Below are 15756 nucleotides of genomic sequence, written 5' to 3' on the forward strand. Positions count from 1 at the left end.
GGGAGATGCAAGGTGAAGCCTATCAAGTGTACTTTCCAACAAATCAAAAGGCACATGATTCGGAGCTTGCTAGAGAAAGATATCACAAATTAAAGTTAAATCCGATTTAGGTCTGAACTGTCAGGAGACCCGAATTTGTTTTAATCACCCAGACCGCATCCGGAGTCCAAATCCAGCAAACAAGTACTTGTTGGAAAGATAATTTCGAGCCCTTTTCAACGGATCCAGCCCCACCGGGAGAATCGTCGCGTGCTGACCGTGACGGACAAAACAAGCTGCAGCCACTTAAGTCATGGGAAGGGAAGACATGCTTGGGCTCCCACTTGCACTCCTTATGGGCCCAGGCCATGTAACAACCCAGCCCATCTTAGAATCTAAAACTCTAGTTTTCTTCCACCTCCCACCTTCTATATAAGTGCAGCCACAACCCCCTTTGGCAGGTGGGATTTTGTTTAGATAAGTTAGCCATTGCTTCAACTTCAGGCTTCACCACTAGTGTCGGCTAGACCTACTAGAAGAACCGCTATCGGAACCCCACCTTGTTATTCGTCTCCTTGAGACCGTTGTACTCCATCTTTATTTGTAATTTCAGATTGCCTTATCTTGATTCTTGCTTGATCTCGATTGCTAGCAGGGATTGGAACTTCGTGTTCAGGTTGACGGCGCCTTCGGTTCTGTCAATAACCACATGGAGTTGGTGTAGCAATTGCTAAGGCGCACCGTCTAGTGTCCGGTGTAGTCGGGTCGTCAACGTCTACTTCTGCCCCAAATCGTAGTTATCCATCTCACCAAAAGATCGGGCCACCCCCAGTAGCCAAGGGGTGCATCAATGGTCTATTTCAAAAAATCATGTCACATATTGATCATCAAATATGAAAAACTAAAAAAGAGTGAAGCATTGCTAGTGATATTCCTAAGTTTGTCTTGAACTTAGTGATACTATTGTTTGGTGTGCTTCATTTGTATGTTTGATAAAATTGCATATATATATGTGATGTATGTGCATCATTGTGGTGACCCACTTAACAAAAAAATTGGAACCTAAATATGCAGTTTAGTAATTTTAGGACTAACTTGACACCTCGTAAATAATATTAGGACCGTGCGTGTATTTTACGCAATGTTGTAAATAGTGCCACCAATCTACAATGTTCAAGAATATGCGATATAAATATAATTGACATACTAAATTAAAAAAAAAAGACAATGTTTGTGCTGGTGAAATAATTGCAAATCAAATTTGTAGTTATGCACACCCATCAAAATATTTCTAGATTTGTTAGTGCAAGAACCTATAGATAACAGAAAGAGTCATTACACCAATTCACATTTTCTACTCAAAATTGACGGATGGTTAAAAACGTTTTATACATGAGAAAATTCAAGTTGATTCCACGGAGCTATTCATGACATATCAAACATTTTCCATTTGTTGTTTTCACGATCTTTCCAAAGGAACTTTTGTTGGTCGTGTGTTTCACTTATTGGGATAGCAACAAACAACATAGCAACCAAGATAGGATCACGAGAAACATATATGACTGCATGGTTGATCAAGAGAAGCATATGACCAGAGACTAGATAATCAACACAAAAACTGACGAAATGAAAAGGATGACCATGGACATTATTGTTCTATTAGGAAAATATTACATGTATGGAAAACAATATCTAGGATCACAAGACAATGTTTCACCCGATCGACGGAGCGAACAAATCAAATCAAACCAAACGAAACTGACACAAAGATATAAACAATATTTTGCTACCCTGTCTACTCTCTAGTCTCAACTGATACGATGTTCATCCTCTCCCCAGCTTGAAGATCAATCACGCATATCTCTCTACAGCAAGCCAAATCAAGAACATTCTTCTTCTCGCCAGCAGAAGCACAAAGGTAATTCGCAATCACTCCCGGATCCTCGGTCGCATAGAAAAAGCGTCCAAGTCAAAGGTGCACGGCACTTCCCTGAGCCAGGCGTACTGTCCATCTCCCCCGGGCGCCGCCACGGCATCTGCAATCATCAAACACAAGATCAATGCGTGCATATATGAGATCGTGAGGGAGAAGAGGAGGCAGTTAACAGTTAACACGTACTGTAGTAGGAGCAGTCCCTGCCTTGGTCACGACGGTAAGGCGGACCCATGACGTCGAGCACGGCGCAAGGGGTCGTCGCGATGAAGCGATGCAGGTTCCCTCCCTCCTCCGGGTACAAGACCATCGTCTTCGACGATGCGTCGTACTCATGCTCCGCCTTGAGCTGGGCCAGCTGAGCACCTGCTGCATCAATGCAGAGACAAGAATGATATCAGAAGCTAGTATTGTGCGTGAATTGCTGCAAGGAAACGCTGTGTTGAAAGTGAAACTGACCCTCTTGGGTTGTGGTGGCAGTGGCACCACTGGCTGCTTGGGGTTTAACCCAGTCGTAGGAAGTGATGTGCATGGAGCCGAGAAGGATCTTGCTGAACACGGTCATCCCGGGGTGGTTGTGGAGCGGGATCACGGCCGACCTCGGCAGGCAGAACACCCCAACCTGCATTGTGTTTTTTTCTTCAGTAAGATCGAGTCACACGGCACCTCACACTCACGCCGTATCTAGGAATTGAAAGCGCTATTGCAGATATTTGGAATTAAAATGCATGCTTTGTTGATTGGTTACCGTGAACTTGGGAGTATCGGCAAAGTGCAGGTAGGTCACTTTGGGGTGTCCTTGGGCGTCAGCTCTGAAGAACGGCATGTTGGCGTCAAGGCCTACGTCTTGGAGCGTCAGGTCATCTGCATGCATGGGTACACATGCCCATCAGGGGCAATCATCAGGAAGATGCCCAGTCATGCCCATGCATAAATCTGAAAATTGGTATGTTATACAGAAAATTGAGCTAGTGTACAACGCTGTCCACGTGTTAGAAAAAAAAGCTCCCCACATCGATATTTCGAAAGAAAATTGACGTATAGCTTAATTACAACGTTTTGCACGTGTTAATCTCCCTGCATTGATATATATAGTGGTGAGAAAAAAAAAGAGAATTGGAACCGTGTACTAAATGGAAGATTTCGCTTTACTGCAACCGAGTACTAAATGGAAGATTTCGAAACCCCACCCTACTGGTACAATTGGACTAGCCTGAGACACATAGAAACCGCGTCCCTGCCATTCTCATGAACTCTGTTCATTTGATCGCATGGACCCAACCCCTGGCTCCACTGACATTGGGTGGGCGTGGCGCACTCTGTGTAAAAGAAGAAAGAAAAACAGCATGCATGTAGCCTTGCAGAGTACATAGGCCGGCTCCAAGGTGGACTGGTGGATCAAATCATGCCTTCAATGACAATATAACATGAATTCAACAACCATGAAGAAACGAAACACGAGCAGGGACGATGAGCACGTACTGAGGAACCTGGAGAGCTCTGCCACAGACCCCTTGGGAGGCAGGAAGCCTGGCCTGGCCACAGCAAAGACTTTCCTGGATATGTCATACACAGACTGGATCGTGCGCGTCGATGAATTCACGAGCGCTGTCGTCTCCGAGGCGGCGGCGGAAGGCTTCTGCCGGCGTCGGCTTTTCTTGGACGAGGATGACGACAGCCTATTCCCTCCCAGCGGCATCGCGGCAGCAACCTGGCAAATCACACAGTAAGCAAGAACCTCGTAATTGCAAAACACCTATATGTCGCAAGGAAATTAACACGAGCAACCAAGATTGTTGAGAACTCACGGATGACGAACCGATCGATCGAGTCTGGAGAATCGAATGTCTGCGACGCAGAGGCGATTAAGGTACTGCAAAGGTCTAGGATAGAGGAGGGCCGGGCTATATATGCAGAGATCAAAACCAGGGGCCATGGAGAGGTGCGTCATTGTGTGAAAGATTTCCTGTGGGCTCATAACATTGATACTGCTGGTTTCTTCCATAGCGTATCTCAAATTTAATGTGCTGGCGTCCGGATTTGGTTGGTCGATATTTTCCCCTTGCCGTTTGTTTCCCCGACCATCTGCTACTGGCGGTATAGTATAAATGGCAAGTACTTAAATCTGGACCGTCCGATCATTGCAAAATCAAAATCCTGCGTGCAATATTTCATTTGGGTGTATGCGACATTGTTGCAATGGTTTTTTCCTTGCAGCCTCCCTAAAAATTATTCAAGGATGTTGCTACACTTCAAACACGCTCACACAACGAGAAGAATCTGAGTATATGCAACAAATCCTGTCACAACAAAAAAGTTGCTAGATGAGTAAGTCGCAACACTCACAAGATGAACAACCGATGCAAGCAGCATACGAAAACAAGATAAGCAACAATGAACAAACACATTTGCAACATAAAAATTCAATCTTAGTAAACGTCAAGACTCATTAATTGAAACATGTTGCTTGTGTATGCGCAATAAACAACATAAACACACACATGCTTGTAGCATGTCGACACAACCTATACATATCAAAATTGATTTCGTTTACCTATCAACATCCATGTTTGAGGCACCATCCCTTGCCGATTTGGGCTCGTCGGTGATGAATCCGATTTGCTGGAGTCTTTTGGAAGCAATTTTGAGCTACCCCTACCCCATACCCATTACCGGTGAGCCAACACCTTCTAGAGCTTAGTGACATGAACACGAGCTCGAGGCCATCAGGAGCAGTTGGGAGAAGGTGTTGCCGAGAAAATTAGGAGGGTCAAATCTCAGTGGAAGAAAGCCAACCAGGGCCTACACGGGGCGGCAGCTCCTTGGGTTCTAGGCCGCCTACCTAGGTCGTCTGGGGGACCGGGAGCAGCCACTGCCGTCTTTCGACATACCCCTTCGCTAAGGGTTCCCTATAGTTTTCAGGAAAACAAGCAAAGACCAGCCCAATTCCACCAGACAGAGGGTGAGGCAAACAGACAGAAAAAACGAAATGCAAGTATGTCCATGCTCAGATTGGCTGGCCTCAATCGCCTGAGAATTAGCAAAAACTAGAAAAAAAAAAGTGAAGTTTCAGGTTGCACTCCGCATTGAGAACTATGTTTTGTTTGATCGTTTCGATTCCTTTCTCTGAATTCCCATAAACAAAATTAAAGCCGAGGCTATAACCTCCCGGTATCTCCCCCACTGTCCTAGCCGCAGGATAGGACTTTGAGATCTGTGCCAATTAATTAATTTACCATGTCTTGCATTAGAGTATTGACTAATTAGTCTAATATAAAATAAACTTTTACGATGTGACTATCTGACATATCTCATTCTTTCTCCATACATTTTGCATGTGAGTGTTTTTGCCGTGAGTGATGACACCTTTTTAATGTGTGTTGATATCTCTTCTCCACCGTTTTTTTTCTGCACATGACACAAGTTCATACTTCATAGTCAATATTTAGTAACGGCTCGTTTGAAAGTACATCCAGGCACATGACAAATGCCTTATCAATTTATATCACGTGAAGCAGATCATAACGGGTACATCAAAATACATGACAAGTACATTAAAGATACATTATGATACATGACATGCACCCTTAACAGTTTTGAAATACCTCGTCAATACCAAGACTTTGTACTTTAACTCATAACAGTATGTCATGTATCAAAATCACAGTACAAACACTTGTCAAAACTTAGTATTTCATCATGATTCGATGGTACATGTCAATTTTATTGGATACGTTAGCACATAAGGTGGTGATTAACGTGCATCAAACAAATCACAGTATGAACCATCGCAAAAAAAGTTAACAATCAATAGCTACCTAAAACAGCATGAAACAAATAACCATAGATCAAACAAATTGTGTTCAGATAGTCAACCCGTACTCTCGATTAAACAATACACGAGAGCCAAAATCAAATGAACAAGATCCCTCATGGTACCACGGAAATATATATCGACTTGAACCAGGATCCCTCATGGTAACAGCCATGGTACCAATATACTTCTCAATTTAAAGAAATGAGTACATGGATACTCCGAATCAAGAAGCCAGCAGTTGCAGAGCTCAGCTCCTCAGACACCAAGGCCAAGATCCGAGACCCCAACGCAGGCGGCAGCGACGGCGGCTGCAGCAGCAACCGAGCACAGGCTCAAGGCGACGACGGCAAAAATCAAGGACCCGAGCGCACGTCCCAGGAGGGTAGAGAGAGAGAGGAACGAGCAGAGAGCTCGATGCTATCTGAGCGGACCAGCATGATCACACGAGAGAAAGATTAAGAAAGAGTGGGACAGGTCGTTGGCTAACATGGTTGGTGTACATAGACTCATGGTTGGCTAACATGGTTGGACGGACAATTACGATCCTATATTGTTGTCGAAATATTACATGTATCTAGATTTTTTTTTTAAATAAATAAATCCATATTTGGACAAATTTAAGTCAAGAATTTAAGATCCGAGAGAGTACATTATACATGTCGTCTTCCTGCATTATCACGTATGTTAATACACAATTTACAGGATAAGATCGCACAAGATCGACATATCAAAGCACATTAAAAGAAATATTGCACCAAGAGGCGGAAAGTTGAACCATGCCAACTATTTGACAACTTGATGTACAACGGCAACATAATGCTCCATAAATAGACATGATTTATTTAGTCTACGGACTATCACGCCTTTATTTTAGTAGGAAACAAAAAATAATGATACATTACTCCAGGTCTAGCTTTTCTGCAGCATAGAAAGAGGAACTGGGGGATAATAAGTCTGAGTATGCAACAGATTGTGCCATCATCAAAGCAGGCATTTTGTACAACCATATGCACAGTGGCAGAATGAGATCAAAAGATGAACACGACACTGTCGTGAACCCTGTTCTTCTGGTTTTGCGCAACACATTCAGAGATCCACATCAAGTTCCTTATCTCCTGCTCGCGTAGCCTCATGTACGCGAAGAAAACAGCATAGTGGAACTGCACAAGCAAGAAATAAACGTCAGAGATCCCATCATGGAAATCTAGGAGTCTGCAATAGTGGCATTGTGCTCAAAAGTCGTTGGAACATTTTTATGAAGTTATGACCAACCAATAGAAAAAAGTTCAAGATGAAGCGGAACATTCGCCACAAAACTGCCAAACCAGTGTTCTGCTGGTGCCTATTTACAAGCATGCCTACATCAGCGCCATAGGCGGCTAGGCATATTAGATGTTTACCGCTAGTGTTTAGGGAGTGGTCAATCATTAACCTTGTAAGAGAACTGGTATATATCCACCATACAGATTTGATTTCTTACTCCACTCAGATTATAGTTCTTATGTGGGGAGCAACTTGTGTGGCCCTACATGAGAAATAAACCTGGAAGTTCGTACCTGCTGTTCGAATGACAGGCACAGCCTCCGCACTTCCTCCTCGTAGAAAGCCTTATCCAACATCTGGCTTTCGCCATAAGATATCTTGGCAAAAATAGACTGATATGGAGGATATTTCTCCATTACACCACGAACCTGCATGATGAGCACAATAAAGTGTTATGGCAGTCAGGATAATTGATGTGTTGCGCAGATTACACTTTCATGAAGGCACTGGTTTGAACTCTGGGATACTTAGATGCAATCCATCTTGAAATACCACAAGTTTGCTAAACATTTCCCTTTTTCTCAACGAAACAACACGTTGAACGAACTTCGATAATGTAGTATCATGTACAAAATTATACTCCCTCCGTTCTTGGCACGAGCCATGCCAATCTTTATGGAATGGAGGAGTAGTACACACTACAGAGTATAAATAAAACAGGAGAAACTTTCTAACAAGCAGGAAAGACCAAAGCAAGAAGTCAAGTATTATTACTTGTCGCTACTAACAAGCCGAATAGAAAGGAAAAGGACCATCATGAATATGGCATACAGTTAGCTGATAATCAGCTCCCTAGCTGCTGATTATACACCAAAAAGATGGCCTGGCATATGCTTATCACACACGGGTCAGAACATACGCTCTGCTCTCATGTAGTGATACCCCATTTGATCTCCAATGGGTAAGTATCTCATATAGGGCTAATTTCAAAAGAACCATGTGATATTCTTTTTTGCGAGCAATGAAGAATATGAAGTTACAATGAGACAGTGACTGCGGTATATGTTAGTCAAACAAAACAGCCCCACTACAGCTGATATAGAAGAGCATCAGAGAGCCAAATTTGGCGTATGCCCATCCCACTAAAATGTGTGCCACAGACTTTGGGGCGGGACACTGGTACTTAAACTAGGGTTGCTTCTTTGGTATATTTTGTGAAGTTGGCTAACTTGTATTTAAACACAGGAAAATCGTATGTAGCAGAAATACTGGCACTGAACTCGAAAGCATAACTAAAGAGAAACCTGGTCAACATCTTCACAAACAGCCAACTCTTCATGACCGTATGGAAACCTGGAAATATAATAATATTATAACCACAAAAGAGACATGTTTGGACTACTGCGTGCAACTTTAGATGGAAACCTACAATAAACCGAAGTTGGAGAACAGCTTCCGTCGGTCATCTCTAGTCAACTCGGTCCCGATGCTGCATAACATGACAGGGAAATTATGACAGTCAGGTGTGCATGTAATGGCAAACATGGAAATATGTCACAAACAACTAAATATGTGAAGTCAAAATGGAAAAATTAGTTTTTACCTGTTTATTGTAATGTTAACAGCTCTTCTGTCAGCTTCAAATGAAAGGAGATTACACATAATATCAGCTGTTGCACCACCTAGTTTCTGTAGCAAATAAATTATTTAGAAACCAAACAAAATTTGTGCAGAAAAAATACTTAAACAGACAGAAAAATTGTAAAAGCAACCATATTTGAGTAGTGCATACCGCACAAAATTTGTAGAAGTCCTCAAGATATGCTTTGTAGAGTGTGTTCCTCATGATCTCAATGTTCATGTCATCCAAATCCTAAAAAATACAGGTCAAACTCTCGTACCAGGGAATACCAAACTGATTCAACATTAATGGACGTCACAAATGGTTGCAAGTTTTACCTCGGATGTAATGCACTCTGAGAAGTATGGTGCTAAGGGCGTATCAACTAGAACCAATCTGTAAAGCTCACGCATATTTTGAGCAACTGCCAGTGATGCAATGCTGTCAATTGACAAGATAAACAGTCAGTATTATGATAGATCTCTGTTTAACAGAAACAAGAAAGGAACAATAAGAATACCTGTCAAACATGCCCAATGGATGGCATTTCTCCAACAGTTCGTTAACATCTCTCTCGTGCAATGTCCCGGTGACAATAAGAACAACATTATCGATCATGTGTCCATACCTGGTGGAAAACATTATCCTGTTAGGACCAAACTAAAATACGTCCTACATTGCGGTTGGATATGTTGCGCATGCAGAAGAAACAGAAACAGAAGGCATCCTCGCATTGCTGGTCACTTACGTTATATACTGTAAGAATGTAGATAGTGGTTCATTGGCCTGGCACAACATGTGTTTGTATTCATCAACCAGCTTAAGAGTGCACTTCTCCACAATCGTTGTTGTGTGCAAGGGAGAGGGCTCTGCAATTGATCAGAAACAAGATCCAAGTAAGTTATATCAGAAAATAAAAAAGCATCAAAGCAAACACAGCGATTACATCATCAAAACAACGCCAACGCAAACATTATTACATATAAAACTGTAGTGAGAAGAGACAATGCGGGTGCACAATAGCACAATCCTGGAAGGGCGTCTAACACTTCATGGCATAACAGTAAAGATGAGAGAATTGTATTGGACTTTCAGTGCAAGACAACCCTCTGCAATTACTAAATACCCTGTTTCTACCAAGCAGACGAAGTCCAATAAGCAATATAACAATCTATTACAAAGAACATAATCAAATTGTGTTGATAAATTGAGCCAAGAATTGTTGAACTTTCCAGGTTGTCATGTGCTCGTGAATGCTATTTTCCCAATGGCGAGCCTGTCCAAGTAGTTCAGAAATTCCTCTTGTTGTCCTCTTCCCAGGAGCAGACAAAACTTGGGTTCACTTTTTGCAAAGCCTTTTGCTCAGGAACACAACTTCATTTTCCAGCATATAATTCCAGGTTCCTGCAATCTGGCATTCTTCTCGTGATCTCGAAGGCGATGACAAGGATTCTGTTTCAGGGCTGAAGTTTTGTGAAAGATGCATTGCGCTGACAATCTTGCCTTGGTGATTCTTTTTCTCCTGGGGAATCCTCTTCAAGCAGCGAATATGGTTTACTCAGTTCGGTGGATTTCTCATGAGACATATCAGAAATTACTAAATGCAAGGTGAGAGTGTGTGTGGGTTGGGGGGGGGGGGGGGTGAGAATTTCAGGGTGTGTTTGGTTGCCTATCAGGGCAGGGCGGAGCCGCATGGTTCGGCCGATTTCGGCAAGCAGGACGGTTCACATTTTTAAGGTAAAAATCGATCCATGAGCCGCTCCGCTCACAATCCAAACAAAAAAAAATTGAACGGCTCCAACCCATCCGGCAACCAAACACACCCTTAGGGATCTATTGCTAGGCAACAGCGAAATTCACCAATGGTTTTTCTGCTAATGCTAGAGTTGCAAGGACATGTTGGTTCTAGGAAAGGTAGCTCTTTGGAGGGCAACGGAAGATCTTGTCGAGTGGTTTACCACAATAAGATATAAGGTGCATTTGGTTTCAAGGCAGGAGCTAAACTAGCCTCGCCAGGCAAGGTTGCCCATTTGGTTTGGATGTTTTAATCTCGCTTTTGATGGCAATCTAGCCTCTACCTGCCAGTAAATCTTTGCCCACGGAGGAGAGACAATTTGGCTCTCTTCCTGATAAAACCGTGCAGCCGCAGTCTTCATGCAGCGTAACTACCTAGCCTTGACCCATATGGTCCACTAAGCAACGGTTTCTTTCTCGTTTTCTAATGAGCTTGTGGGTTTGCTGCAGGTTACAACCAAACGACGAGCTTGCTCCAACAGGCCATAGCTCAAATGAGCTAGTTTAGTCTAGCTCGTCTAAGCTAGGTTAGCTAATGATCCAAACGCACCCCATAAATTCCACTTTTAAGCCTTCTTCGGTTACAAAATTCACTGCAGGGATTGAAGAGGATTGAGGGGGATTGGAGAGAGAAATTAAACTGTAACTGCATCAATCCCTCTTGATCCCCACCAGGGTAGGATTAACCGAACAAGGTCTTAAGTGGTTTACAGGAATATGGTCAAGCCTACAGCTTAGTAGCTGCTCCCTACATTGCAAAATGTAGGGTGTATTTGATTGATTAAGACAAAGCTCTGCCCAGCTACTCTATTAATATAACAAAAATCACAGCCGTAAATAAGAACTTTTTAATAAGGGTCTAATGATATCAATTTTATGTCACATAAATTGCATACAAGTAATTCTTGGTCAAAGCCTTGTCTTAGCCAATCAAAATAAGCTATGCGGCAACGGAAGCAGTAGGTTCGCACTGCCCCTTTGGTTGCTCAAATTTATAGAACCTTTATTTTTTCGAGGAATATATAGAACCTATTGACCTATTTCATACGCCACCTTAAGACTAAGAACAGAACAAGAGAATCTTCGGGTAAGCTAGGTCCAGCTTACGAGCTTCCCTCCTGAGTTCCCAGACAAAGCAAAAATAAATAAAAACAATGCTTTGCACGGCATTCTAACTGGCGAACGAGCACGGATAAGTCGTATTGTCCCCAAATCTTCGAATTGGCGAATTGAGATCGCAATTCGCGGGGACCGGATCGGGAATCGCCAATCAATGTCAACGCAGATAGAGCAGCACGGAAGTGCTGCACCCACCCAATCCAACCCGAAGGAAGAGGAGGCGGCGGCGAGGGGATCCGCGCTAGGTAGGAGTTCGTACCGTTCTGGAGGTATGGCCCGTACTCGGTGGCGGAGAGGTGCATCTTGATGTCGTCGAGGGTCTCGCACTGGCAGAGGTTGTTGTAATCGGCGGCGGTGAGGAGGCCCGATCGGTTCCCCCGCACGATCGCCTCCAGGAACCCGTCGTGGATGTTGAACGAAAGCATCTCCCATGAGTACATCTTCGCCTTGCCGAGGATGCGCGGACGCCGGACGGGAAGAAAGATCTCGGCGAGAACTCGCCGGCTTGGGGAGACGGATCGGGGAGCGTGCAGATCCGGAAGAGGACGTGGTGGAGATTTGTTCAGACGGGACTTGTCATAGGGGGAGGTCGTGCCGGGCTCGTGACTCGTGAGATTCAGGCTAGGCACGTCGGTTAGGGGAAACGCAATGCACAGGCCGGATATTTTCTGCTCCCTATATTAATCTTAAAAAAAAACGTTTAAAAAACACAATACACGAGAGTGATACAGGTCACTCCAACAGAAAACACACGCTCGTTAAATTCTGTAACAAATCCAGTAAATGCTGAGCTACGCTTAGTTCGCGAAAAAAATTCATAAATGTAGATTAGGCTACATCTTCTATGCTTGTAAATTTTCATCCAAAAATATGACCACTTGTGTGCATAAAACAAAATACTATAAACGACATGTCACTTCTATTTTCACTTTTTTTTTCACGTGTCATACACAATCATGCTTTCGATATGAAGATTTATAGTTACACTAGATACGACATAAACGATTCTTTTACATTTTTTTGGAAACAAGTTGCTGCAACTAGTCATGGGAAATTCAAATTCTTAGTTGCTGAGAGAAAGCAAATGGTAAAATAGACAGACCACAGTACAAAACATAAGAATGATCACAAAATTCATCTTTGACCAAGGCTTACACTCCCTAGCCTAGGTCGGGATTGACCGATTGATGGCTTTCAATTCCCTCACCTCGTCGCGGATGCGGGAATGGACAGTGTGTAGTGGCAGGCAAAGGAGAGACCAAATAAAGACACATTGACATTCTTTCATAGAATGTTAGCATGGGACAACATTGTGATAATTTTGGTGGAAGCGAGGGTTTCCACACTCACACAAGGTGATATGAACACACTTGACTATATCTGACATCAAAGTGTGTTGGTGCTTCGGACAGCGAATTATAATTTTTCTGAGGTTAAAACATGTGATCCGGCCTTTATTGATATGAGCGGTGATGTATGTGTGTGTGGTCTTCTTTCTAAAAGCATTGTCTTTGAGGCCGATAGTCTAACCTCCATTTGATGCTCCTTTCCCTTCCGATTCTTGACCTGAAGCTACAAAGTGAGTCGATCATTACTAAACTTTTGGTGTATGTAAAACTTGTGCATTTTTTGTGCCGACGCTACTGCAATGTAGGCAACGTTGTATGGATTAAAGGTATCTCTGCTGCATCAGAGTTTCGGTGTGGTCCACCATCACGACTGACCCATTATGCATTAGAGTTTTGCTCTTCTTTGATGATTTTAGTTTTCTTTCCTATGGTCTGACGTGAAGCGCTGGCTCGACAACCTATCCTACGAGGATTTTGTCGTTGTAAACTCTTTGTTTAACCGTCTTAGGTTCCCACCTATTATAGTGGATGTCTAGTGAAGCCCTTCAAAACTTCTAACATCTCGTTTGGTTGGGAGTAATTAATTAGATATAGCGAATGGGAATTAAAGAAGATAAGATTTAAAATCTATTGTTTGGTTGGGGATATTGGGAGTTTAGAAGGAAAGGGAAAAGGGAATTTGAAAGATCAGTATGGTCGATTAGAGGGGGGTGGAATAGGAGACTAACAAATTTTAGCTTTTTTTTTCTTAAAAGATATAAACACTTAATGCTAGGGTTTTCTAGATTCTCTAGAGTGAATGCAACTCTAGAATGAAATGCAATAGCCGAAGTAACAATATATAGCAAGAATGTAAACGGGAAATGATACCACACATGGAGACGAAGAGTTCACCGGAGTTCCACCTATTGGGATCGGTGTACGTCTCCGTTTGGAGGAGTGCTCTAACACAAAGGTAGAGACGCCACAAAGGCTCACTTTATTCTCCAACTCACCACACCACAAAGGTGGGATGAGCTCTCACAACACCACAAAGGTGAGGTGAGTTTCACTAATGCCTTCCTTGAGGACGAACGCCGAACCCTTACAAACTTGACCGGGACAAACTTCACAATTCAATAGGAGGCTCCCAATCCAAGCCTCAAACTCCTCGTACACCAAGGGAGAGCTTGAGGTGACCGCTTCCGTCTAGGGTTTCCAACAACTCAAGAGAAACGAAATCCACAAAGAATAACAAGGAGAATCGACTTTTGACTTGGTGAAACCCTAGAGTAAGATTTTCTCCTCCAATCCTCAAAGGATCAAGAGTTGGGAGTGGTTAGGGAGGGAGATCTTGGAGATTTGAGCCTTTTGTGTTCTTGGGGTGAGAGGGGCTGTTCTTGGCTGTTAAAATGGTTAGCTAGCTCGTTAAGGGGTATATATATGGGGTCCCTAAAATCGAGCCATTATGCACTGCGCAGAGACAGGCCGGAACTTCCGGTCATAGCCGAAACTTCCGGTCAGACGGAAGTTCCGCATATTACCGGAAGTTCCGCATATTCTGCCGATCCTAACAGAGAGCGACCGGAGGTTGGGGCGGAAGTTCCGGCCAGAACTTCCGCCACCTGGACTGCAGGCAGAACACCACATGCTGAGTTTAGATCTTCTCTCTCACTTTTTGGGGTAGGCTTTTTAGTGGGTGCAAATTGTGTAGTTATGTACGTGAAATCGATTCACCCATTACCTTCCCTTGTGAATTCCCTCTTAATAGTACGGATGTCTTACGACTCAAATCAAAACGAAAAAGCCCTAACACCGCTACGCTTCATAGCATCTTGAGGGTCCACATTAACATCTTGTGCCAATTTCTTTATAAAATCTGAAATACTTGACACACGATTAGATACACAACATGTTGTCATCACCACCAAAACACCTTAGGAGAGAAATGCCCTTTCATAATTAGACTGTAAACTCCCACACTTGTATTCCTGAGGGGATGTGGTATCATGGGTGGAAGGGGAATTGAAATTCAATTCCCATTCACCTTTCCTAAACTTGCCAAACAGGTAATAATTATTGTTATTATCTACGGGGAAGGTCTTTTCATTTTGTGGCATGGTAAATGAATTCTGATGCGTGAGGCTAAGAGCATTTCCACTCGTCCCACCTATATTTCATCCGGCGCATGGCCGTATGGGGAGGCGCCGGCACAACAATTTGTTTGGAGTGAAACCGGCACCCAGCCGCACCACCAAACATCGCTCCTCCAAATTTAGTTTGTCTCACTGATAGTGGTGGCCCGCGCTGCTTTTCAGTTTCAGCCGGCGCCCCCGCTAGTCCCTCTGTGAGAAGGGAGTGGATTGAGGGCGCCGGCTAAATTGATGCGTCAGGGCGGCTACTTTGATTTTGGGGGAGCGGACTGGGTCAGTTTTTTTACGCCGGCGCCCCCATAACCCGTTTGGGGGTCTTTAGGAGGCGCGGCTGGAGATGGTCTAAGGCCAAGTGACAAACGTCTTTGGCATACTGAAATCTGAGTCTCATGCCTGCATTAGTCAGCAGGCAGAGAGAAACAAGTGTGCTCCATGGACGATTATGACAATCTGTTGCTCTTCAATCCTCCGATTTGCTTCTGAAAGTAGCTCTCCACGGAGCATCTTCTGTTGTTGGGTCACGACCTGGCGTAGCACTCGCTTACCAAAGCGAAGGAGACCTGAAGCTGGGTGGGTCGTGTTTGAGCGATACGTACTTGAGAGTGAGTGGACATGTTGATAATTGGATATGCAGCTTGTTTGTGGTATCAGCTGCAGTGATTCCTGTGTTTGTTTGTCTGATTTAAGAAACGTGCTGTCTTCGTAGATTTAATTTCTGATCGGGAAGCAACGCTCCATGGATTTCATGT

General features: G+C 43.5%; 2 protein-coding genes across 2 annotated transcripts; both read right to left on the bottom strand.

The window, feature by feature from the left end:
* Positions 1–1720: 1720 nt before the first annotated feature.
* Positions 1721–3611, bottom strand: LOC100843959 (plant cysteine oxidase 1). Its single transcript, XM_024458843.1, has 5 exons — positions 3395–3611; positions 2661–2776; positions 2372–2534; positions 2093–2278; positions 1721–2015 (listed from the first exon to the last, which is right to left on the bottom strand). Exons 1-5 carry the CDS (start codon positions 3609–3611, stop codon positions 1909–1911), a joined length of 789 nt encoding a protein of 262 aa, XP_024314611.1. The 3' UTR covers positions 1721–1908.
* A 2839-nt stretch (positions 3612–6450) lies between these two features.
* Positions 6451–12150, bottom strand: LOC100827887 (probable V-type proton ATPase subunit d). The gene is made up of 10 exons (XM_003569229.4): positions 11786–12150; positions 9362–9482; positions 9134–9241; positions 8952–9054; positions 8785–8865; positions 8596–8681; positions 8422–8481; positions 8297–8345; positions 7286–7420; positions 6451–6889 (listed from the first exon to the last, which is right to left on the bottom strand). Exons 1-10 carry the CDS (start codon positions 11964–11966, stop codon positions 6758–6760), a joined length of 1056 nt encoding a protein of 351 aa, XP_003569277.1. The 5' UTR covers positions 11967–12150; the 3' UTR covers positions 6451–6757.
* Between the last annotated feature and the right edge of the window lie 3606 nt (positions 12151–15756).

The sequence above is a fragment of the Brachypodium distachyon genome, chromosome 2 (genome assembly GCF_000005505.3).
Source record: "Brachypodium distachyon strain Bd21 chromosome 2, Brachypodium_distachyon_v3.0, whole genome shotgun sequence".
NCBI lineage: Eukaryota > Viridiplantae > Streptophyta > Magnoliopsida > Poales > Poaceae > Brachypodium > Brachypodium distachyon.

Bases quoted from the DNA above. Each gene is read 5' to 3' on its own strand.
- LOC100843959 (XM_024458843.1), bottom strand. From the start codon at position 3,611: ATGCCGCTGGGAGGGAATAGGCTGTCGTCATCCTCGTCCAAGAAAAGC. The intron at 2,777-3,394 runs GTACGTGCTCAT...CCATGCATGCAG, and splicing joins AGAGCTCTCCAGGTTCCTCA to ATGACCTGACGCTCCAAGAC. The intron at 2,279-2,371 runs GTCAGTTTCACT...TTGATGCAGCAG, and splicing joins TGCCACCACAACCCAAGAGG to GTGCTCAGCTGGCCCAGCTC.
- LOC100827887 (XM_003569229.4), bottom strand. From the start codon at position 11,966: ATGTACTCATGGGAGATGCTTTCGTTCAACATCCACGACGGGTTCCTG. The intron at 9,483-11,785 runs GTACGAACTCCT...GATCAATTGCAG, and splicing joins CGGGCCATACCTCCAGAACG to AGCCCTCTCCCTTGCACACA. The intron at 8,482-8,595 runs GTAAAAACTAAT...CATGTTATGCAG, and splicing joins GTTAACATTACAATAAACAG to CATCGGGACCGAGTTGACTA.